Raw genomic sequence first — 26,347 nt, forward strand, 5'->3', positions numbered from 1 at the left:
ATGGGAAACAGCACAAACTGGTCCTGGATTCTTAAAGTTATTAATTGTTTGCAACCTCCTGTTGAGTGCACTTGTCCTTTGAGCGCCAAGAGTTCCTTGCATTGCAGGAATGCAATTCCTGTTAGCACAATTGGCAGTCTGAGGTGCTGGAAAGCATACCAGCTGTAAGAATACCAGGCAAAATTATTAGCACAGCAGCTTGGAGGTAGCAGGATTCAGCTGCACTGATTGGCACTGACTCACAGATAGAGCACTAAGGAGCACCAACATCAGGAGAATACCGAAGCTGTGCCAAAGGGAGTAGCAGGGGCGAAGAAATGGCTGGCGTGGAAGATGAGTGAAAGAAAGTGGGAGGAGGATAAGCTGTCTGGTTCAGAAATATGATCCATAGCCCTTGAGCCAGTTTATCCATCTCAATATCCGGGCTTTCTGAAGGCAGAACTTGCTTTATGTGGAACAAGCTGAGTGAGGAATACTTCTGAACTCACTGCCCTGTATCATACAGCTGAAAAACAATGGAGGATCAGCTAGGGTTTTACTGGAGGTCTCAGGGATAACTGATCTTTAAACTCTCAGTTCACTGTGACTGTGCTGGCAGACTGCGACATAAGGCAAGTAAACCGTATTCCTATTATGTTACTTTGTTAATGAGTGAAGACATTTTCACCCAAACACTTCAGGTAACTTCTAACAGTGGATATTTTTAGGTAACTCAGGCTTAGTGAAACACAAAGCTCATCATAGGAATATTTCATAGTGACAGATTTTAACTGGAAATTAAAAATTTGGAAAACAATTAATGGATTTCTCCTGAAACTCCTTGGACAATTCAAGTTTTATTCACAGGTAATGGGCTGAAAATATGGCAAGAGATTTTTTTTCCACCCTTACAATATAAAACACAGAAATTCCTTTCCTGAAGCACAGAAATGAATGTATCTTTAACCATAATAGCTACAATAGTAGCATCATTGCTAACAGTAGATCACAAAAAGTAGAACACTTTTTTGATGCTGGTATTGTTACTTTTGGAATTTGAAACCTGCTGAGGTTAGGGCACATAAAATCTAGGACTAGATTGCAGCGTTGGCTCAGTTAATTTACTGTGCCTTCTGGAGACTTTACCCATAATTTAGAGTGCTGTGAAACAGTACAAATGATTGTAGCATTTGATGAGCAGACAAGTTTTTGGCATAGGTGACACAGGTGTTTCTGTCACTGCAAAATCTCTCTGTGAAAGATCATCATATTCAGCTTTCCTTTCATATTCAGTTGCAAGGTTATCTGTTGCCTGGAAGTATTGAAAAGGACTTGAAAAGGACTCAAAAAGTGAAAGAATCAAAGAATTCTACAATCAAGGCCTTAATTCTGCAAGAGTACAATGGAAGGTCAAGTGAGCACTGTGATGGAGAGCAGGATTATTTTACAAGGTGATTTTTTTCAAATCTGAGTTTTCTCTTCTCCTGTAAAACTTACTAGTCCTTTCAATACTTCATGTCTTCAAGGGAAATGCACTCATTCTGTTAGAAATACGTTACTCATTGTTTCACCTTGCCCACAAAGGACATACATATCTACAAATTATGAAGAAAGCATTAATGTGAAATGGTAACTTCATGTTACTTTCTGTAAAAATGTCTGTAGAAAGTAAAGCCTATTCAGAATGGCATTTTAAGGCTGTAATTTTCAAAGTTATCTAAGAAATGCTGAAGATTTTTTCTGGTTACTTGGCCTGAAAAAGTATATTAAGCTTCATTCAAAATCTCAATGCTGTCATTCAGAGGAAAGGTGTGAAACAAGTTGAAAATTAAGCTGAACACCACTGTAAGGCAGAAGTGGATTGTCTACATTTATAAGAAGGAAGTAGAGTGTTTGTCATGTGAAAGTGTGGAAGGACAAATACAAATTTCTTCTTATGGAAAGAATGTAGAACAAGGACATTAAAGGCAAGAAAGATCTTTTTCACAAGCAGTAAGCTACCCCAGTTTTTTTTACATGCAGTCCATGGAGGATGAGTTAAGAGGTATACAATATGCAGTTGTCCCCACTTTTCAGAAAACAAGTGACTAACCATAGGGAACAGTTTTTCAGAGCTTTTGGGCAAGCCACTCTGTACTAACTACTGAACTCTTTCCAAAATTCATCCTGGATTGTTTTTCACTTTCTGGCTGCAAGAGTCTGAGACCAAGACCCTGGAAAGCAAAGGGATCTGTCCATTGTTCTGAGAGCTGTGTAGATTCCGTGAATTTTGGGGTACAACTATGAAGCCAGCGCTTCTTTGGCATTATTTTGGCTTCTGTCAAAGTATCAGGACTAGAAGTGGGAGAGACAGGATCGATAAGCCAAGACTGGGGACTTTGTCAAGCAGTGAACGAAGCAAGGATCTTCTAAACTCGATCCTGTTTCTCTCAGTTCCAAAGCACAGAACATGGTTTCAGCTCTGATTTTTCCAAGCATAGGATTTGTCCATAGCTAGGTGAAGGTTATAAACTTAAGCTAGAGAAGATAATCCTCACTTCTTCTGGGCATAGGCTCCTTGTCAGTGCTAATCAAAGCCTTCACTATGCTTTCCTAAAATAAAAAATAATGACCTTTATCAGACAATGAAAATATCCTTCCCTTCGATGAAGTTAAAACATTTGAAGTTGTTTTTTACCTTTAACTTTTGCCCTTACTATAGTTCACGTGGAGGATTGGTGCAGTGCACACTGCAGAAAACCATACAGGCCTGATTCCCTCTCTTGGGAGAATGCTGTCCCTGCTGTGCCTTCTGCTGCTTGCTTTCTCCTTGCAGGAACATTCAGATGATTGACTGAAAATGAGTCATTCTAAAAGTAAATTATTTTTAAAATCCTCTTGCAAATTCAAGATGATTGAATAATGCAAATACATCACTGCGACAAATTTAATTAAAAAAGGAAAAAGACAGATCAAACCAATGTCTTTCCTAAATGATATGAAGTTACCTTCAGCCATCATACAATTAAATGATGATGTCAGCTTTTGCTAACCATTATCTTGAGAAGTACAACTAGAAAAAAAGAAAAAGGCCCCTCAAAGATAGCTCAGAACCCGCAGAAAATGTTCTCATCTGTACTGAAACAAAACTATTTAAACTCCAATTTAAAGCTTTAGTTTTTAGAATACGAGAGGACTAATGTTGCCTCTTTGGGGGACTGCCACTGTAGAAAAACATTCAGCTTTCTAAAAGGTAAATGTCCCAGCCTGAATTACTTTCCACATGCTTAGAATGAAATGATTCATTGTATCCTCAGAAAGGTGACATTACCTTGGGCATAATGCTGGTCTGACCTTGGGCAGCATGCTGTCTTGTTTTCTTTACAAGAGCTCCCTCTTCTTCCTTCTGCTGTGGGATGAGAACTGAGCACAGGTACTGTTTGAGACATAATTGGCCCTGCATGATACCAAAGCAACGTCAAATCTCCAGTAAACTAGGATTGGAGGAGGGGAAGACCAGCAAATGACAGAAACTGGGCTTTTAGTAAGCCATCAGGTTTTATCCCATGAGAAAGCATGGCTGAAAAGGGATTCAGAAAAAGCTCATAGTGGACCTGAAGGCAGCAGGGTGACAGCTGTTGAGGCAGGAGATGGGATGCCCAGTTGTCTTCTGGAAGTGCTGGGACTGGCACCTCAGAGCAGTGCAGCCAAGATAAGGCATGTAAGATTGATATCACATGAACCTCCACCAATATTTTTTTGCAAAAAGGAAGCTCTGAAAAGCAAGGAACAATTATAATTCCTTAATTAAGTAGAAGCTTACAGCAAACACTTACCAGCAGCAGACATTGATAATATTCTTAACCGCTGTAAACGTCTTTATATTTTATAATCAGTTAATGCTTGGAGAGAGACATGGAAAAATATTCTTGTAGTAAACTTCTCCATGGAATCTGTTAATCTGTAGGTCAAGTCTAGAAAAGCTATAGAAGTGCACTTAGCCAAGGATTACAAAGTTTGCAGATGGTTTCATGTTTATATAATTTTACCTTAGTACCATATGCATAACTGTAAATTATTTCACACCCCTGAAATGAATATTTAAGACAAAAATTAAATAGAAAAGGATTAGTAAGAGGAAATCTTCAGTAAGATACTGTCTATCTGCACCATTAGAAATGCAAGAGCTTTTCTGTTTCTGTTTTTCCACTCCATAGCCAATTAACTCATGACTCTGTCTTTGCTCTGCTGCACTTCAGCTATGTAACTCTTTCTTTATTTTGGTATCATCACCAATTTAAAATAGTACTGCCATTTCTCAATATGCACCAACTTGTAATGCACAATCAACATGTGGTTAAAACTTCATATTGCCTAAGTTTTAGCAGTAAAGTTTACTGACTGTCAATCTCTTGTTTAAAAATAGTCTTAGTGTTATTGATTAAAGACCTAAATTTCATGCTCTTATTCTTTTGTACAAATCCTATCTTCCAGAATGTAGCATAAAGATGAGAGCATAACATTTCTCTAGAACTGGAAACATCCCCTTGAACATTTTGCTAGCTCTAAAAGTTTGAAACCCTCATTGATTTTGCATTTATAATTCATGTAAATTTCATATTTAAGTATGAAATCTATAAAAAGCCTCTTTCTGGTAGTTCCTGTAGAAGGTAGTCTCCTTGGAGTCTCAGATGTTTCGGGATTTTTTTCCTGCAAGAGGAATCTAATAATTAGTCCATGCCATAGGATTGAACACCCAATTTCTATGGATTTTAGTTTGTTTTATTTCTAAATGAAGTTCAGCTCTGTTTTGGCAGTTTTCTGCTTCAATGTAAATATACATCTATATTATGATTTGTAGTCTGGGAGCATCTCATGATTTCAGGCATCCGAAGCACAATGGCACCCAGGCACTTGAACAAAACATCAATGTGAAATTTCTAGCTTCCAGGGGGAAGGTAACAAAAAGAAGAGGCAGAGAAAAGCCACCCTAAATCCCAGTCTAGTGACCTAACTCCCAGTCCACTTGTTTCTCTCCAAGCCAGGGACACTCCAGGACCCTTCCTCCAAGACCCAGCTCACCACCTCTGGAAGCAGCCAATTCTTCCCCAGAGCATGAAGAAGAGAGCATTGTTCCTCTTTCAATCTTGTGCTCATTCAGTTTGTTTTGGTCTCAGCCATATATTATTTTGAGAGCTGGATGAGATAGCAAATGCTGAATCTTTGCTTTGTTCTAATCATACCTTTTGCCAGCCAGGTCTCAAAGCCAAGAAAATGTGAGTGGAAAAATAAGCACTCATCTCAAGTTTGCTACTGCGAAAGGAGACTTTTGCAAGCCAAGAACACAGTTTTTGTGATGTAACTTTATGGGGGTTTTGTGGGCTGGGATATTGTGTCTGGCATCTGTGTGTGTGTGTAACTGTGTGTGTTTAACTGACTACACTTCCTATAGAAGCCTGTTCTGCCAGGAACTCCATAAGCCTTGTGGACTTGCCGGGCAATTTCGATAGGTCAAACTCACTCATAGCCAGCTTTGACAACTGATGTCATCTGCAGTTTTCTATTAGCTCTCCAGCATTCAAGCAGTCTTGTCCTCAGTAAAGGGAGAGGTTTTGAAGGCTGTGTTTATTGCTCCACTGGTCCCATCAGCTGTAATTGTTAGTTTTATGCAGTTGTTTGACAGTGACAAAACCACACTTGCCTACAGGTTTTCATCTACAAAGCTGTAATATGATTAAAACCAGACCTCATTTTTTGGTCTGTGCTGCTTTTTATTTTTTTTTTTTTTTTGGAATAGCTTAACTGCCACCTGGTCTGGAAATAACTGTGGGCTCTAATGCTGCACTTCAAAGTAATACCTGCCTCGAATGTTGTGGCCCCAGTGGACTCTTTTTGTTGGTGATTACTATTAATATATCAGTGCTTGGTAGTGTCTACTACATTTGCAAGTTATTTTAAAGCAAAGTGGACACAGATTGGTTATTGTGTATTACCCAGCTCTCTCACTGTGAGCAAACACTGGCTTTTTACTGTGGGGTTTGTATGCGGAAGAATTTTTGCTGGTCAATTTTTAGTTTTACATGTAAAGTTATTAGAAAGCAGCCTGTGCTTTTAGTCAAGCCTGTATTCAAGAGAAAGTTTGTGAGTAATTGCCAAGTAGATTGATAGATCTGGTCTTTGGGAAGATGACAGGGGAAGCATTGCTAACTGGGGCTGGCATTTGTCACTTCTTAGCTTTAGAGGATGTGTTCACAGAAAATGTGCAGGACTCTAAGGACAGAAGTAACCTTGTTCTCTTCAATGTCCTCATCCTCTGCTCTATCCCATCTTACATTCTCTTGGAAGACACTTGCTACTCCAAAAGAGGCAGTTCGGTTTCTCTGCTTCCTTGGGCTCTTTGTGCCAAAGAAGACACCTATAATAGTGTGTTCTCTTCCTAAGAAGACATTTCCACACGACCAGCAAGCCTGACCACAAGGGCAGATTAAGAGCAGTGAGCTATGGAAGGAACCCATACTGTGTGGTGTCAAGTCTCAATGGTGTAGCATAGTCACCCATTTTCTGCCTTAACCTTTCACACAACCTGTATACTGACATGACACAGCTGGAGTACTTTCATGGGAAACTTGTCCTTGGAAGGCGATTTGTCTTTAGCAGTCAGTGTGCAAAAGCTAGTAGTCTCCCAGTGCTGTCTGGTCATCCTGTTTCTTGTCTAGTCACACTGTAATTTGTACCACATTCTGCCCCATGCACCTCCTGCCATAGCATGTCAGGTGTTCAGCCAAGGCCTTGATTATATTACAGCTTCTATTTGACACAAGGGTATGCTATAGTCACAGGGCACCCATGGTCCTGCAGGAATGGGTTTCTACATAAATACAAGGAGACAGTGAAGGTGGGAAGCTTTTGAGAATCAGGCTGATCCTCACACCCATAACTCTGTTCCGTTCATGTAGAAATCTGGCATGATGGCTACCACTTGAAGGGGAACTTGTGCATAAAGTTCGGAGTTATGTGAAGCACGTAGCAGAGACTATCAGTCCCAGAGAAGATAAAGGGAGATTTTCCAGAACTGTGTTACACTAAGCTATTTGTCAGGCAAAGGTATGACATCTTACATTACATCGACATCTAACAGTACTGCTAGGTCTTAGTAGTGCCCCTGAGATGGCATCCCAGTTGCTCCAACAGTAATAAAAGGTGCTTCTGCAGAAATCTGGGAGGGCAGTCTGAGAGCTGCCACTAAGACCATAGTAGCTAGGGCCTTAAGAAAGTGTGATACGTTTTAATTAAACCCTGCTGAAGGAAGGTTCATCTGAGAGGGTGAGAAAGTAACATAGGCATGCTGAGACTAAGCCTGCTCACATGACCCCAGCACTGCTCAGAGGTGCTTTAAGACCTGGCTTTGAATGTAGTGCATTTTTTGTTTGGACAAATCAAAGTTCTCGTCATTGGAGGATTTTGTCAGATCAGTATCTCTTTGAACCCACTGGGAAATGGTAGAAAGAGACCATTCTTCAGTGAATCAATTAAAATTATTTTCCCAACAGCCAAGCCAACTTCAGGATCATTAATATGGGTGAATTTCTTATTGGTCTGCCATTTTTCATCACATTTTTATAACACCATCCCAATAGCGTGGAAAGTTGAGGTGTAATTAATTCTTTTGAAGAAAAGAGTTGTTGTTTATTTACCTCCTTAGACTATGGAGGTCTTCCTTAGAGAAGCATGAATAGTTTCTTCACTGTCACCGGCTAAAGTCTATTGGCAGCAGTCTGTGAAAGATGTAAGCTTGAATCTCCACCAATTCATGAACCAGAGTGATGTTAAATGCCTAGAGAGAATTAGGGTGGGCCAGAACCAGATGTTCTCTGCCAAACAGTAACACACTGGGGAAAAGTTGTTCAAATACAAGCTTGCAGATGCTGCTGATATTTTTCTTATCTGAACACTCTGTGGTGACTGCAAATAAAAACACTGCATAAGCCTGGGTGATGCACTCTTGGGAAAGAACTGGAGCCAGCCTGGCTGGAAAATATGTTCTTAAGCCTACTTTCAGAGGAAGCAAGTGCTAGGCCCCTAGGCATAAGGAATGCCCTGGCATTTTCGCAGAATGTGGAAGCTCAGTGAGAGCTTGGATGTCACATCTGTGAGCAAGGATTTCAACTCTCCCTTCCTGGCCCCTGATCCCCAGAAGTTGAAGAAGATCCCAGGTTCTCACCAAACATGTTGTTAACCAAAGAGTCAGATGCCAAAGGAGGTGTGGAAGGGTAGCAGGGAAGGAGGTATGGAAGTAGGAAGCAAAGTATGAAGGTCCTGTATGCTGTCAGTGACCTTCCATGTTCCAGTGATATTTGGGGAAAGTGCTGGTGCAGTGTGCAGTTTCTGGGGTTGCCTCTCAGAACAAATTTGGACACCAGCTTGCAAAGCTGCCAGTGAAGGCCAAATAGAGCCGTCTCCTACACTGCTTGGAACTTGTTCCTCATGAGCTTCTTCTCTGCCTGGGAAAAGTTTCTCATGCCCGAGATGGCTGGTGTAAGGGACAAGGGAACAAAGAGGCTGCTAAACTTATGAAGGGGCCACTGTGAGATTAGGGGTTCCAGCCCTACATCAGCAGAGAGGCACAGAAGGAATGAACCCTGCAAACAATGTGGCAAAGGATATAAGAGCAATTTAATGCAAGGGTGGAGCTGTTCAAAAAAGTTTTCACCTGGAAATGTCTCATCCTTTCACTTTCCGGGTAAAAAGGAAAGCGGTTTGAAAAGGAAAATACATGGCGTCTAGGGGCCTGTGCTTCAGAGAAGGCCATGTGTTGCTTTGTGGTCATTAGGCAGAGCTGGGAACCAGCGTCCTGTGCTGGGCAAGGAAGGCAAATGGGTTTTCTGGAAGAGTTTAGTTGTCAGGAGAAGCTCTGATCGCAATTATGATAGCTCACAGTCAAGTCCTGAGCTTCCCAGGCTTATGAAACACTTACACTGGTGATTGCAAGTCCTTCATTGCTCAGCAAACCGGAGGACTGTCAGGAGTGACTATGGAGAGAGCCACAAACTGTAGAAAGAGAGATAAATATTTACCCCATCTTTGCCTCTCCAGAGAATGTCAAGTGTCCCTCAGGCTTTCTGAGCAGCCATTCCCTGTCCCATCATGTGCCACACCACTATTAGTGTGTGTTTGTGCCTTTTCTCACATCTTTTGTTTTATTTTAGTCTTAAAATCTAGGTACTCACTTTGGATAGAACTAAGCCAGGGATTTACAAGCCAGGACAGATAAGGTTTAAGATACCTTTTACAGTCATCAGTGGAGAAGTGTGGTTTAGCACAGTAACTCACTTTCTCAGTGCAATGCCCTCTCTCTCTTTTCTGGTCTCTTGACCAGACAATAGTGTTCTGGCACAGGAGATCTGATGGGAAGCAGGTCCTTACCAGCAGGCCTGTGCTTTTTCTCTGGCAGCAGCTGGTACCATATCTGAGACTCTGGATGTAGCCCAGCCTGCTTCCATGGGGAATCTGGTCTTAACTGGAGACTTCCAGTCACCTGACTGAGAGTGACTACTACCAGCCATGGGAATATGGGACTTCACCATCACTCACAGTGAACTGTGCATTTCTACAGCCCTAAGTATTGCTTTCTATGCTGACTACAACCTCTTCTGAGCTCTCACTCAGAGCTACTAGTGGGAGAGAGGCAGTAAGAGGACATGAAAAATGTTTCTTTTCATTAATTTCTTTTATTACTTATTAATATGTAAAGTCTTAAGAAGTTTTATTCTTTTTCTGTTTTTTTTTTAACAAGCCAAGAATTTGTCTTCATTGCTTTCGCTGAAGGATCCCTGGTCTGGGAAGCCTATGATAATCACAAGTGAGTAAAATACTAGGGTAACTACTGTTAGTTAGAGAACTTCCTGACTAGAAAGAAGAAAAGCTTATGGTGAGATGCTTGATGTTCCGCTTTTGCTAAGGGTTAATTTAACACCCATGTAACATGCACTGAATGCCTCAAGTGAGGCAGGACTGTCTTGTCTCAGAATTTAAGAAAACAAATGAGGGCAGAAAGGAATTTTTTTAGTGGAAAAAACTTGCAGTCTCTGAGAAACAAAAAATAACATTAAGTGAATAACAGCCACTCTATGGTCATCTTTAAGGAAGCTTAGATCAGTTCACGCAGCAAATAAAATAAATCAACAGCAGATAAGTTTTATCCTCGATGAACATTTAATTGTAGTGAACTGACCATGTCTTTCCGATTTGCTAAGCTGCCTATGAAGCACAGTTAGCTGTGTAAGAGGGCAGTCCATGTGCTCCACTTATGTAAGTATAGAGCAGACTTTACAGCAGGTGAACAAATTTCCGTCTGAAAAATAAATGCATTTAAATATTTGACTATCACCTAGGCTGCTCTAACTAATTTTAGTTGGTGTTGTAGCCTACAGAAACATTTGGTAAATCACATCTTTTTCATTTGTTTTGTCTCATCTTTCCCAAGAGTCTTTCTGACATACATTCCTTGGATATTGTAGACATCTGAGTTTCAAGAGTCCTCAGAGAAGGCTGCTTATGTAAAGGACAGTGCATCTCACTGGGACATATCCTTACCCTCACTTCACCAGGTGGGAAAACGAGCTCTGTAGCTCTAGCTTCTTCTCAGGTGAGTGGACTAGTCTCCAATAACTGGGCAGTGTACTCCCTTGTGCTTTGCACGGGGTTGGCTCTCCACAACTTGTTTCTTGTGCACGACTGTAGTGTTCCCATTGAGCTATCTTCATAATCTCATTGAATACGAGAACCTGTGTAGACTGCCTAGGAAATTTCCACTAGAATGTTCTATTTTCATTTTTGTCCTCCTGAATGTAGTGCAGAGCTGTGTTGAGCTGACCTAAAAAGCCCATGAGCAATTGCCATCTGCCAGCCCATGATTTTAACTGTGTAGTGGACATTTTGTTTTTCCTCTCTTTATCATAGCCTATTAAGCTAGTCTGGCTCATCTCCACACAAAAAGTGGCTGCAATCCCTCAGAGGATGAAGAATCTTTTTTTTTTTTTTGCTAAAACCAAAAGATCATTAGGAGCTTCCTAATGCTACACTGTAACACGACACGAAAACCTCCAAATGTCTTGTGTCTCATCCCTATTTAGTATTGTGAAACCAAATTCTTTCTTTAATAGTCTAAATAAGAAGAGCTTTTGTGGGAGGACATTTATGAAATAAGGGACATGTGAACAATCCAGCCTTTCCAGAGAATCTGAGCTGGGATGTACCGGAACTGCTGAAAGCATAAACAACTTCCGGTGCAGGGGGCATGAACATCTTACAGGTGCAGGAGAAGAGACAGCCGCCATTAACGACGCAGTTTTAATTCTTGAAGAAGATGGGTGTGAACATCTGTGAACGTGACTTGAACATGACTCGCAATGTGGCCAATCAGGTTGGACTATGGGCTGTTATTTGCGATGAAGCCAATCAGTATTTATTGGGTGTGGTCGAGGGTTATAAATTGCACTGGAAACACGGAAATAAAGATTCACTTGTTAGATCACATTGATCGTGTCAGTGTCCTCACGCAGCTCCCGCAGGCTTTCAATCTGTAACCTGGTTGTCTGCTAACAGTTGGAAATAGATGTGCTGGCATTTCTTCAAATATAACTTAGAAATAAATAATAGTTGTGGGGTTTGTCCCCAAGTCTCCCAGATGAGTTTCAGTACCAAGATATTTTTTTCAGAGAGTCCATCTCTATTAATCTATTTATTTGTAAAAGCATTCACCTTAAAATATTTATATTGGGTCTGAGATTCGCCATGCTTAGTTTTCACAAAAAGGACAATTCTTTTTGTGGCTGAAGGGTGAATATCTGATGAGCATTTGTTCAGCTGTTGATAAGATAGGGAAACTTGGAAAGGTGTCTCATTTTCAAATGTTTAAAAGCCAGCTGCTAGGTATTGGGTTCATGTATGCACAAAATTCACAGCATATCAGGCTATGAAACTGGAATAGTGAAAAGTCCCATCTCAACCATGCGTGGGCTTCAGGATGATGGCTTACATAACCAAATGTGAAGTACACATAATTTGGTTATTTTCAGCACCAATGAAGTGAAAACTGAAACAGAATATAAAGTCTTAATACCTTAATTCCGTTGCAGTATACATTCTCCTTTCTCATGCAAACTTGCCTTTGCTTGCGTTTGCCGTCTTTGACCAGTAGATAACGAATAGGAAAGACGATGCTCTATTTTGTGTAAATTTTAAAATATTTTTTTATTAAGAATGAAATAGAACTGAACTACATTTTCAGTCAGGCAGTTGTTGCTTGCTATGGTATAAACCTCCCATAGCCCAGCTGAAATTTTTACCATGTAAGTTTTAAAGAAGTCCTTTTCTGACTCAGAAATCAGCTGCTGCCAAACACACTGCTACATCTGAACCACTAGTGTAAAAAATAGGCTTTGGGAAGAAAGCAAATCTCAGATGAAAACATTGTTTCCATCCCACAGCACTAGCAGAATTCTGCTTCCCTCTAAATACTGAAGGCTCAAGAAAGGATGGATGTTTGACATCACATTCTCCAGCCATTTGTCTTTCTCAGTTGTGCTTTCAACATGTATCTCAAATAATTTGTAAAATTACCAGAGACAGGCTGTGGAAGAGCTATCTTCAACAAGAAACATCCCAATGCAGCTGTAACCTTGTTTTTCCTGAAGAGAGGATGGACAGTTGGAAAGGGAGAATTAAAAATCTTGGTTGAGACTTTTTAACTAGGGCTATTGATGCTTGCCACAAACCTCCTGGGATGCCCATACACTGGACAGCATTGTGCTAGCATTGTCCAGTAGCCTTCATTCAAGTCCCATTTTCAAAGAGAGCTTTAAGAGGCCTAGATTGTCCATGGTACTTCAGGAAGAAAATGAAACGCAGCCATTAAAATGGACTTACTCAGGACAACCAATGGTGAGTATCATTGCACCCAGTTTTTCATGTAGAAGTTTAATACTGGCCCCGAGCATGTAGTCTGTGCCTCCATGCTGTCAGTGAAGATTGAGATCTTGCATCAGGGCTAATCATTGCATCCCAGGACCAGTGTCCAAGAATTAGATCACTAATGCATGTCTGTAACTGGAGTGATTTTTTACCAGAACCACTTACCGCTTATAATGTGCCTGCTGATTTCTTTTTGTCTTGTTCTCCTCTGGAGAATGTTTTACCTGACAAAGTGTACTTTTAAAATGGGAAAATGTAGACTGCACAAGCTTAACCAGTGGAATTATCCTTCTTTATCTTTTTAATAAAAAGGCAGAAGTTGGTTCCAAAGAATAATTTACCTCTATTGCAAAATGATGCCTGTCAAAATCACCTCCTTTCCTTCCTTAGTATCTGAATCCTCTCCCTTGACCACACTGATCTGATATGATTATTCTGGTTCCCTTGCGCTGTCTGTTTCTTAGGTGAACCAGTGAAAAATGTTTTCCTGTTACCTTCCTCAAATACCTTGCCTGGGACTCAGAGTAAATGAAGAGCCTGTCTTTGAACTCACAGGCTGCATTAGCATTAGCATATGTTGGTCTTAGCAGTGACAGGCTCAAAGTCTAAGTAGGTGTTATGGGATGTAAATAATATGGGATGATTCTCTGTGACAGTTCTGTGGTTGCTTCTGTTAGTAAAAAAAACCCAACACATTGCCATGCAATGGTCCTAAGGAAGCGCCTTCTTTTTTTCATAAGATGTCAGCATTTCCTATGAGATTGTATGGTTATGACTTTCTTTTTCTAACATAATGCAATGCTTTTATGCTGAACATAACAACTACTGATTTGTCTATGAGCAAGTAAAACAAAGCTTAGCTGTGTGCAACTTGCCGCCCAAAGAGTTTTGTATATGTGACAAATTTTGGTTCTAGAGATATATTTGATGACATTGCAAATCAGCTTTTCACCTTTTTTTTTTAAGATACAAACGTATTCTCACTAAACAATAGTTAGATGCTTGTGTTTCTTTCAAAGGAAAGTTGTTCTCCTCTTCCTAAGAAAAATTAATTCCCAATAGCAAAACTTATTTAAAATTTGATTAATCACATGGCGATGTCATACCTTATTAGTGTTTTTGACAAATGAAAAAATGAACATATCCATTCAAATAATATCTACATTTCTCCTCGATTCTGTTACCATTCTATTTGTATATCAGGATCCATACTTCGATTTCCAAGTGTAGCCTCGTAGGAATTCCACAGGAGAGCATTGCAAAAAAAATGCATGAAATCACTGAGCTTTTTTTATTGTCTGTGATTCCATTTTAAAAGAATACCATATTGTTTACCTGCATCATGCAGGAAAAAGTAGCAGGCAAATAACAAATGAAATTCACATTCACAAAGTATCTACTTTAAATCATCTTCTAGTTGCTTGGAGAGTCCTGCATGCATCTGAAAGAAAGCTGGGGAGCATTTCTACTAGAAAATGCATGGCTAAGTTGAATTTGTGTGTGAAAGAGAATGAGAAAACAAGCAATTTTTTAATGACAGTACTGAAACATTTTACTAACTCAGTGCATGAAGAAACAGTTATCTTGATAACATATATTCAGAACATATACAGACAACTTTCAAATATGTAAGATATTACGTTGAGGTCACAACAGCTAAATTCTAACCATGTTTATTCTAGCACAGTAAGCTTGCCAAAAAGATGTATTCAGCAGCATCCATATATTTTTTCCTGATGAAGGAGAGGGGCTGGGAGAGTCTTAAGCCAACATATGGCACTAGAAACATAGACACAGGAACTCCAATGTGATTTATCATGTGACCTTATATTTTCTTTTATTTCTTTTAAACACAAGAGTAGCATTCATAATTAATATTGCAGTCTGATTTCATATGGCTTTCTCTAAATATAAATGTGAGCTCACAAGGTCAACGGCAAACTAAACCATTTACCCTCCAAATGTGGAGGCCCTTTGACATTTTTTTATTAACCAATAAGGTCTTGGAACTGTGAAGGAAAATGGCTGCAGTGTCTAGCCACCAACTCTTCTGTGTAAATAAAATCTAGTATAAAACCCAAAAAAACTCATTTACCTGAGATTGCACAGATCAGTGGTGCAAATAAAACAACGTCATGGAAAGATAAAGAGATATTCAGAATCCAAGCAATGAACCATGCTTCTCTTTGGTCTTATTTAAGTGCTTCAACACCTGCTTCAATGATGAGGGGGAAAGTGTCTGAGGCAATGCTTCTCACATCCATACATGAGCCAAAGGTGTCTATGTCCCATGTTGCCAGTTCAGAGTGGGAAGGAAAATGGATGGCCAGAAAGGAGGGGAGAGTGCCTGCTCTCAAGTCTGTTCAGCATGGCTTAGGAACTTCAGGGACAGTGGAATGACTTAAGGAGAGGTCCAGAACTCATACAAGGTGCGAAAAGTTATGTGAGGCAAAACCAACCAAAACCCGTTCAGTACCTGTGGTAGATCTTCTGTCATGTTTCTTTATTGGAAGAAAAGGAAAGTTAAAATGTGAACTATGAGCTCACACCTGGCTGAACTCTCTGATGTCCATGGAGGAAGGGCTGTTGCAAGTGTGGAGAGCTGAGGTACAGAAGGGACATGGCTTGGCTGGGAAGCTCCCACAATGAAATAGACTTTACAAATGTTATTTAATAAACAACCTTCCCCTTTCCTCCTGCTCAATGAGCAGGCCTAACAAATTCAGCACAGATTTCTTATGGGCCTCTTCAGGGTTTAGATCCAGATGTCCACACAGCTTACTTACAGGAACTTAGCTCACAAAAGTAGTATTTTTAATGCTTTGAACCCAGGGATAGCACTACCAGCTTACAAAATTTAAGCACAGGCCATATAAGATCCTAACTTAGACCAACCATTCAATAGCACAGCTGCTGAGGCACAGTTAGAAAAAATAATACCAAACACCTTCCCTTCTCTCTCTTCTCCCTTTCTTCTCCTTTTTCCTTATCTTCCATACATATGTGCACACACATGCACATCAAGCTGCCACAGAGACTGTGAAAACAAACAATTGGCAGTACCATTCTGCAGGCAGATCACGAGGCAGAAAATTCTGATTCTATGTCAGGAACAGGATTTGGCTGGATGAGGAAGTGAGTCCATGATGGGGGCTAGGGAAAGGTCAACAAGTAAGTGGTAGAGAAAGGCCAGAGCAAAGCGGAATTAACTCATCTTTTTTATTTGCTTGTTTGTTTGCAGAGTTCTCCAGCACAAGGCCAGGGGAAAATATGAATGGATGTGTTCCTTTCAGCAAGGGCACATTTCTGCTAGTTCTACTTAGGTATTAGAGGACGAAGGCCACAGAGATTAGTCAGAGCATTTCAGAAGTATTGATGTTAGTGTGTCAGTGTGGTCTAGGCTAGAAGATTTTACTACCAATGAGTGGCTGAAACAAAAAGCCACTCTCTGCCTTCTAGGTTTCAGGGGTGTTGGATTTAGTTACCTCTGTGGTAGAGCATCAAAACCAGCTGCTGCCTTTGTGATAGGAGAGTTTTCAGTTCTTTGAGGCTGATTTAAATGGGCTCAAATTACTAGTTGCTGAATTTGCTTGGGGTGAGTAGGGCATTCTCCCTAGAAAACAGTAAATTGCTCAACACTGCTATGCTATACCCAAGTATCGATTCAGAGATAAAGAGTGCTCTGGGTCATTAAAATCTCAGAGGGGAGACACTCATTTTGCTTTAAATGACAGTTAGGGCAAAAAAAACACTGACTTTATCCAAAAGAGCAAAACCTGCCTTCTCTTTCCTCTACGGAAGCCCTTGGCAGCTTATACTTGAATGAACATGTCTTGTTTGTAGATCCAGCCTGAAATAAGTTGCATCTTTATCAGCTGGTTCTGACTTGCAGCTCAGTCAAATTTCCTTAGCCTCTACCCTGGATTCGGTAGAAACTTGTGGTTGAAGTTATTTGTGAAGAAGCAAGGACCTGAACAAGAATTAGGTGAGGAGGGCAAAATAAATATATTTCTTCCCTTTCATAATATTTTTTCCTTATGAGAGACGCTGCCAAAAGGCACAGAGTCTCCAAGTTCATTGCCTTAATCATGGTGCAGACTTCTTCTGCTTACCTGAAAAGATGATGAATATCTTTTAAAGTTTCTTATTCAGGTAAGTACTGAGATGTTTGCCTAAACTCAGTTCCACTGAACTACTGCATCAAAGAAATTCCATTGAAGTAAAATGCTTAATTTAGGTACATAATGAAATGTCTGAGATTGCTTTCCTTTTTGTTGTCAGTAGAAAGTGTGTATTTGCTTCCAATTCTCTTCTGTATACTTAGGAAACATTTGGTGTTCTCATGACAGGGACAAGCAATGCTAATTCTGCTAGAAAAACCCTGATTCTCTTACACGATTATGAGACTGAGATGGCATGATGCTCTCACAGCAGCAACTACAGAGACCTAGCCAAATGTAAAAATTCTAGCATCAGCTCCTCAGATGACAAGCCATATACCTGATCATGAGAGTCTTGTGTTCAAAGTAAGCCTGAGTATGTATGTGAGTCTGTATGTGTACTAGCACGTGAATATCTCCAGTAGAATCTGGCTTATCTTATGCAGTTACTCAATACCTACAGTGCTGTATTGAGAAGCCCTCTGTATCTGTGTCTGGGAAAGGCAACAAAGATAATGGTGAGAAAGAGATTTCCTCACACCCTACTAGCATCAAGGGTTGCCACACGCTATTACAATATTAATCAGCTCCAGCACTGGAGAAGCATCCTCCCTTTTACTGAAACCTACATTTTACAGCTGGAGAAGCTGAGCGAGGCAGAAAAGCAAGCAACCTCCCCAGGGAGTAATTTAGCACAATGCATAGCAGGCATACTCAAGATTTCTGGATCTCCAGGGCCACGGCTAACATTCAGGCCACCACACTCTCCCCCACACTGCAGGAAGGGGTAGGCACGACACAGCTGCAATATATACTGGAAACCAAATGCCTATCCTGCAAGCACTGCTGTGAATGGGACAGTTGAATATGGCATTGGGCAGGAGAAAGGTTAGTTAATCAGAGCAGCCTATGTGCTTGGTCATTGCCTTCAAAGGGGTTGGGGAGGTCCTTTACCAGAGCATCATGTACTCTCCTGTGGTTTCAGCTCTCTGTATGGTAACTGTCTGATCAAATCTGCTCTTTCAAGTTGTGTACAGCTAATTCCCAAAGTAACATGACTCTTGCTTAGATTCTGAGGCATTTAACTTCTTTCTACCAGCATATGAGGGCAGATGACTCACTACTTCCACAGTTCAGAGTGATGTCAGCTGTGTAATTTACACATGATTTACCTTCCAAATGATCTCATAGCTATGCTCATTATGGAATTAAAACAGAAAAGCTCTGCTTCCATGGGAGAACTGAGATATCCCTTCAAAGGGCAGACATGCTCAACAACAAATGGCTAGTATGAGCCAATCAACAAGAACATTAATAATAATGACTAATAATTATTATCAATAACAATAAAAAAGAGAATTAAAGAAAAGTAAAGAGGCCACTATTCACACTTAGTGAACACTTCTTCCTGCTTTGGATGGAAATGCACATGAGGTTGTTCCTTTTCTATGCTTAATGTACAGTTGCCTTATTCAACATACATAGTACTATGGCTTATAATAAAAGTTGTGTAGTCTGCAGCTTTTTAATCTTTACATCCATTAAGAGGCATCTACTGTGACTATGTACAAAAAAGGAATGGATAAGTCTTGGGAGGGAAGGGAAAGAGGCAGTCAGAAGAGAATGGGAAGCAAAGGGACTCCTAGCGAGCAGTACAGGGCAGAAGGGGGGGGGGGGGGGGGGGGGTGTGCAGGCTGTGTCATGGATGGAAAGATTGTAAATCCCCATTGGGCAGAAGAGAAATCCTTTGCAGTACTGTTTATGTCCGTCTAACAGTCTGCATCTATTACTTCTTGAACATGTCCTGCAGGGGCCCTGGTAGGTATTTGATGACTGTGTCTAGAATGCTCTCTTCTTCCTCCTCCTCCTCATCCTCACAGCCAGGAGGGATTGCCTTCTTTGGGCGTGTCAGACTCCCTTCAGCGATAGCTTCCAGTGCGGCCTGTGCCTCTGCTTCCTTTTCTTCCTTCTTCTTTATCCCATACTGCAGGGAAGAAATAATACATTGTCAGTCACCCACTGAACAGGATGAATGATGAAGCCAGCCATCACTCATGGTGCCTTATATTCTGCAGTATGAACAACACTGTTAATATTCTGCTTTTGCTCTTTTACGCAGACATTCAAATTATCCATCCTAACAACTCCTCCCCAAGTACAGCTCAGTGGATGGACAGCTCTCACAAGAGAAGATGGTCAGATGCTCAGACCACTCAGAACCAAGCACGGGACAGAATTTGGGACTATACAGATGTGGGCCTAGTAAAGATAATACAAGGTCTGTGTTAGTAAATTTTTGGGGTGGTATTCTACTGGTGTTGATCCTCCTCTTTTCTGTTGACAAGCCTGATGCTCAAGTCCATCATCCACAATGATTTTGAAATTCTATCACCTGCAGCATTTTATATTAAAGGTTTATAGATGTGGCAAAGCATCAGGAAAAATATAATTATCAACAAAAGAAAGCAAACAGGACAAGACAGACAGACAGACTGCAGTGAAAATGACAGTTTTAGACGTGCTCATGTAGGAGATACCCTACACAACCTCATCACTGTTCTCTTGGTATAAGTGGGACTGGAAGACCTCTTAGCGAAAATAAACCTTCATGAGAAACTACGAGTGTATTTGCACAATGAACTCTGCACTTCTGGGGGTAAAGATGACTCATACTGTCTGAAGAGAAATATCCTTAAGCCTTCAAGTAGAATGCATACCTGAAATTTGCTACTCCCATTAAGAATTAAAGGCACACCACTAAGACTTTATATGAGTAACCAGAATCTCATTTTATGATTTCATATTCAAATTGCTAGAGCTAGTAGGCGAATAAAGATATGCATGAGTGAATCAGACTAGGGAGAGAAGTGCTGTAGTATCTCAGCTCCCACAATGACTAGGACTCTCTTTGCAACTGTTAGTTTGAACGCATGTCCAAGGAAAACAATCTCTGCACCACTAACTCTCATCACTCCTCAGCCTTCATACATTTCAGTAATTCTCAGGTTTTCCATAGTGTTTCCACAGACATTTTGGAGATTATGATGATACATGATAAAAAAAAAAAATCAACTCAAACGGTCACATGCAAATCTACAGCAACAAGTACACCTGCAAGCTACCCTTTCTATTAGAGAATCATAGAGTCATAGAACAGTTTGTGTTGGAAGGGACCTTTAATGTTCTTCTAGTCTAACTGCCCTGCAATGAGCAAGGACACCTTTGACTAGATCAGATTGCTCAGAGACCTGCTGTTTATTTGGACCAATTTAAATTTCCCAGATTGTTTCCATTTTATTTGACATAAATGGAGGTTAAACTTTCTTGGTTTTGTGATCATCAATACAATCTCAGGAGGTGTCCCATTTCTTGCTGCCCAGCTGTGTTTCAAAGAGGCCAGCCACAGGTTTCAAGGATGCTTCTGGTCCTCAGGCTCACAGCTCCCAGGCTGGCAGGAACATTCTTTTGCTCAGTCATTTCACCTTCTAACTATCTGCCTTTACGGCTGCTCACACCAGCCTGCTCCTGCCCTATCAGCTCCTCTGCCACCAGTGACCTCTTATAATTATTTCACTGTAGCTACATTAAGGAGGCATTTGACCTTTGTGAAGAAGACGAAAGGCACATCAGAACCACAATGTAGCTAACTTAAACCCATGCAAAGGTCAGCAAAACATTTTGCATGAATAAGCTTGAAAAGAACCATGAAAGGAAAATCAGATGTGATTTCAAAGACATCAAAGAATTATGTTGGTACAAAGTCCTCAGTATTTTATAGTATCAATAGTATGGTACTGCTGAATGGACATGAAGTAGATGCTCTTTTCATGATTTTCTCTCTCCATCTTTTCCATTAAGAATAGACCAAACTGTAAAGCAAAAATGCATTGCTGCTGTCACGACTTTCTGATTTCAAAGAGCTCTTTGAAATCCTAAACATTTCTGAGCAAAGGCAGTATTTTTGTTTCCCTTCTCCATCATCATTAAGATTTAGATTGACAGCCTGCAAGGTTGAAACCAGTAACTTCAAACCCCCTTAGTTCTCTAAATCGATTCTTTCAAGCCAAAATGTTGATTAAGACCCTTTGTCTTACGACTTTTACACCTAGTGGATGCCAGTCACTCCAGATTTCATGGGAGAGATGTTCAAGACAAATGATGTTTCCATTCACATCTGAGCCAAATGAAGCATTTGATCAACTTGTAGTTACAGGGCTGAACACCACAAAAAAGATCCAACACAGGACCAGCAACCATTGCAGGGGAAATGACATACACTGCTAGGCTGTGGACCATCTGTATGGCTGGCTGATACTCACTGTCCCTCTCAAGTCACAGCTAGATGTCTCTAGCTGATTCCCAGTGTAATTTATCTACAGACTTTACCTTCCTTTGCTAGCTAGAGGAGAAGAGCAGTAGTGGAGACAACACAAATCATACTAACACACAGGTCGTCGGCATGCTTTCAAATCCTCCATCTCAAAACAAGTATCAGCTCATGGTGGGTTGATCCTTTAGCTCATGAACTTGTTGAACAAACATCCAGGCCCTAGGAAACTGTGAATCAAAACCAACCACTCAAGCACTACTGTGTGCTAGGACAGAGGGAGTCTCAAAGGTTACGTGAAGGAATTAGCACTGTACTTGTCAGTCTGTTCTGACACGTTTCCATAGGAAGCCTCTACTTATTGCCCTTAGAGAATTGCACAGTGCTAGACAGACCTTAGCTCTTGAAAGATATGGCCAGTCTTATGGGGCAGCTGCAGAATGGGGCTTGGAAAGATTTTTCCCTATAGAAGGGCACTAAGGAAAAAACAGATTCTATTGTTCCAGCTTACTGGCACAAATGCCAAGTCAGAAATTAATTTTTCTTGGTTCCCACCCATAGTGATGCTACAACATGTAGATACAAGCCATTTCCCTATTACATATGTAACATTCAAATACTAATTATTTTGGACAAAAGTATTCTTCTTCCGGAGAAAGATGACATTGTATCAAAAGCAATTTTTATAAGAATCAGTTTTGAGAATTCAGTATTATAATTTAAACTAGTGGTATTTTGTAATGCTTTACATTAATCAAAATGTAATGCTGTTGTGATTCATAGGTGAATAAAATGGCATTTTTCAGGTTTGAAATTGTGCTAGAGGAAATCAAATTATAGAAAGAAAAGTCTTAATATAAGCAAAATTTTAAAAAAGCATCTTAGTGTCTTCACAAGAAACCTTTTAGGTAAAGACAACAAATAATTTTTAAAAATATAATAAAAATCATTCTGGTGCTCTGGCTTTCCTGAGGATAGGAAATACTGTATTATCTTCAAAAAATTCAAAAAATAAGAACAACTTATTTTTTTCAAGATCCAACCCAACAAAATTTAGTACCAGAGCCTGTATTTGTATCATTACCAGCTTGGCCTTCACTCATGCCACATATAGTTAATAATGTAGAATTATGGACCTAACCCAGCAAGATATTGAGACATTTTAAGTATGTGAACCATCTTGCTGCTCCTAAAGTCATTCCTATGCTGTGGCATGAGGATTGTTTTCACTGGGTCATATGTTAGTGAAATACTGGCAGGCTGGAGTCCTCAGTTATCAGGTGGAAAGAATAGGGAAAAAATACCATGGCACTTGGTTTACCCCATACTCGCTGACTGCATGTCAGGAAAAGACCAGACTAACAACTGCCATCTACTTCCTCCCCATTTCTTTCCTTCCCTATTCCTTATGCTTTCCACAGGAAGCCAAAGTAAGTGCATGAACTAGAAACATGCTGGAAATTCGATCTCACTCTAATGGCAGTAAGGGTGTCAAGCAAGGAACAAGGGGACTGTTGAGCCAAGGTGGACCTACAGCTAAAATGTCAACCCACCACAAATAATAGTTACCATTTCTTATGACAAGCTAACCATTGCTTATGAAAAATGAACACATCTATCCAGCAAATATCTGGGCCACAGAATGAATAAAGCAGTAACATCACAGTTAAGACACTTGCAGAAGTAACTGCTTATCTCTGGGTCAGTTGTGGAACTGACTCTCCAGGAAGACCGCTGCAATGAAGGTGCAATTGAGTGGTTATCTTTGGATCAGTTTTAGAACTGATTCCCTAGAAGCAACACCTCATTTATCTGGAGAAGCTAAGGAAATACAGAAGGAGATTTGTGGGGGATACAAAGACAACTCAAAGACTGCATGGTGGGACCAGCAGAAGATTATCAGTGCAGAGGATCCTGGAGTCTGAGAATAAACTGCTGCTGAGATGAACATCTTTCCCATTGAAATGCCAGGCAGGTTGCCCCTGGGACTCACATACTCTGCATGGGGATTTGAAAGACAAACAGAATCGTCTTGCTGACATTAGCGGGTTGGGTTAACCATAACAGAATAACCATAACATTATTATTTCTAATATTTACCATGACTGTATGCTGCTAAGACTATTCTAGTTAACTCGCCAAGTTTATAGTTTTTCACATGATTGTATCTGCTATTGCCATGGTTGAACTATCATATTTTACAGTCTCTGTAAATCATTAAATATCATTATATATATACTTTGTATAGTCACAGCTTCTGTCATCACTGGATACTTTCACAGAATCACAGAATGTTAGGGGTTGGAAGGGACCTTGAAAGATCATCTAGTCCAACCCCCCTGCCAGAGCAGGACCACCTAGAGTACATCACACAGGAATGCGTCCAGGCAGGTTTTGAACATCTCCAGAGAAGGAGACTCCACAACCTCTCAGGGCAGCCTGTTCCAGTGCTCTGTCACCTTCACAGTGAGAAAGTTTTTCCTTGTGTTCACATGGAACCCCCTATGCTCCAGCTTGCACCCGCTGCCCCTTGTCCTGTCACTGGACATCACCGAGAAAAGCCCAGCTCCATCTTCCTGAAACTCACCCTTTACGTATTTATAAACATTAATGAAGTCACCCCTCAGTCTCCTCTTCTCCAAGCTAAAGAGACCCAGCTCCAATAATATCTATAAAATATATTACAATATAAAATAATGCAATATTTCCTATCCTCAGGAAAGCCAGAGCACCAGAATGATTTTTATTATATTTTTTAAATTATTTGTTGTCTTCATCCAAAAGATTTCATGCCAAGACACTAAGATGCTTTTTTAAAATTTTGCTTATATTAAGACTTTCCTTTCACTCCACACTTTTCTTCCCTCCTAATACCTGGATAAATAGGGAATGAGGACTGCTGCTTTTGGTACTACACACCTGTCAGGCAGCCCAGAGTTGCAGTGTCAGCTTCTGGGAATGTAAAGAAGATAAACAAAGTTATGTTTCAGTCCTTGGAGCAGAGAAAGGACTTGGCTAGCTTGACATGTTCACAAGTTTGACTAACACAAGGTTCAGCTGACTTAGGGTGCGTGTGCAAAGCTTACAGCACGCAGTGGGATGCAAGTAAATGTTGTAATGCTTTGCTAAGACAAACATTCTGGATAGCAGGAATTTTGTAATTGAACAGCATGTCTTAGGTGGCCCTGTCTGGCCAGCACTTTTCCTGGCTAGTGGCAGCTGTCAACTAAGTCTCTTCCACTATGGCTGCATCTGGGTGATTGAAATCTGGAGGTATGCATACAAGAACCCCGCAACACAGCAGTGCACCATCCATGGTGCTAGGAATTGTTCATGGCTGGTTGTATTCACTGTGGAAAACTCTGGAATTACTATTTTATTTACCAGCTGAGCTTTTAAAAGCTGCTGAGAGATTTCAATGCTTGTTCCTTAGCTTTCTTCATATACAAACTAAAGAAGACCTTGTGTTTTCTTACACAGCCCTGTCTATTAAATTTCATTCACATTACAACCCACAACACAATAAAAAAAGAACAAAATTATCAGCCAGACTTGAAAGTATATGGTTAGAAAAGACACTAAGAGGGTAACTTGCTCACTCTTCCACCTTAAGGGTTAACTTGACCTGAACCAGTCTTTTTCTTAGAGACTTGGCTTGGATTTGTGTCTGGCTTTGGTAGTGGGGTAGGGGGCTACAGAGGTGACTCCTGTAAGAGGCTTATAGAAGCTCCTCTGGCTCAAATTCAGACCTGCCTCTGGCCAAGGCCAAGCCAATCAGCACCTCTGTGAATAACCCTATTTAAGAGGGGAAAACATGTTAGACAAACATCTTTGTGAGGTTTTATTTGTGAGTTTTTGTGAGTGGAGGAGAGGAGGGGGATGTGAGAGAAACAACCGTATGGACACACAGGTCAGTGAGGAAGGAGAGGGGGAGGTGTGCCGGAGCAGAGATTCTTCTGCGGCCCGTGGTGAAATGGTGGGCTGATCCCCTGCAGAGCATGGAGATCAACGTGGCCCAGATGTTTGCCTGCAGCCCGTGGAGGACCCCATGCTAGAGCAGGTGACTGCGCCTGAAGAAGGCTGAGACTCTGAGAAAGCCCACTGCTGGAGCAGTCCATCACTGGGAGGACTGTAGCTCGTGGGAGGGATGCATGCTGGAGCAGGGGAGGACTGTGAGGGCCCCCTTCCCTGAGAAGAAAGGAGCAGCAGAGAAAACTTGTGATGAACTGACTGAAACCCCCGTTTCCTGCCCCCCTGCGCTGCAGCAGGGGAGGAGGTAGCAAAGCTGAGCCCAGGAAGAAGGGAGGAGGGGGGGGAGGTGTTTTTTAAGACCTGGTTGTATTTCTTATTATCCTTGGTGCTGGTAGTGTTTAAATTAAATTGATGTTGTTTTCCCCAAGTGGAGTCTGTCTTTTGCCCATGACTATAACTGATGAGTGAGCCCTCCCTGTCCTTTGTCTCGACCCTCGAGCCTTTTGGTAGTATTTTCTCCTCCCCATCCCACCAAGGAGGGGTTAGGGGTGAGTGAGCGGCTGCATGGTGCTTTGTTGCTGGCTGGGTGGGCTCAAACCATGAAGAACTCTCACCTGCTCTGGAACTCAACTACTCTTTACAATTAAAATACTCAAAATGTCCCCTTCCCCCCAAAAATGGCATATGTAGAATATGCTCTTTTGAAGTCAGAGAAGGAAGTATTGAAAACATCATTGACCTTTGAAATAGAAACCTGAGAGAAATTTGGAACATTGGTAGATACCCTCACGACTGAAAAACAAAACCTAAAAACAGAAAACAGGAAACTTAAAATGCTACTGGCCTCATCCCAGAAGTGAAAGAAACAACTGAAGGTAAAATTAGATATCTTATTAAGCCAGATGGCATCCTTGGTCTCAGCTAAACAAATTCTCAAATTAATACACTGTGCTGATCC

General features: G+C 40.8%; 1 protein-coding gene across 1 annotated transcript in view; it reads right to left on the minus strand.

The window, feature by feature from the left end:
* Window positions 1–18,876: 18,876 nt before the first annotated feature.
* Window positions 18,877–26,347, minus strand: part of CPLX1 (complexin 1) — a 44,673-nt gene continuing 37,202 nt past the window's right edge. The window contains exon 3 of the mRNA XM_086480102.1: window positions 18,877–19,074. Coding sequence (XP_086336228.1) covers window positions 18,877–19,074 — 198 coding nt within the window. The remainder of the gene's footprint in view (window positions 19,075–26,347) is intronic.

The sequence above is a fragment of the Leptosomus discolor genome, chromosome Z (assembly GCF_034619465.1).
Source record: "Leptosomus discolor isolate bLepDis1 chromosome Z, bLepDis1.hap2, whole genome shotgun sequence".
In the NCBI taxonomy this organism is placed as follows: domain Eukaryota; kingdom Metazoa; phylum Chordata; class Aves; order Leptosomiformes; family Leptosomidae; genus Leptosomus; species Leptosomus discolor.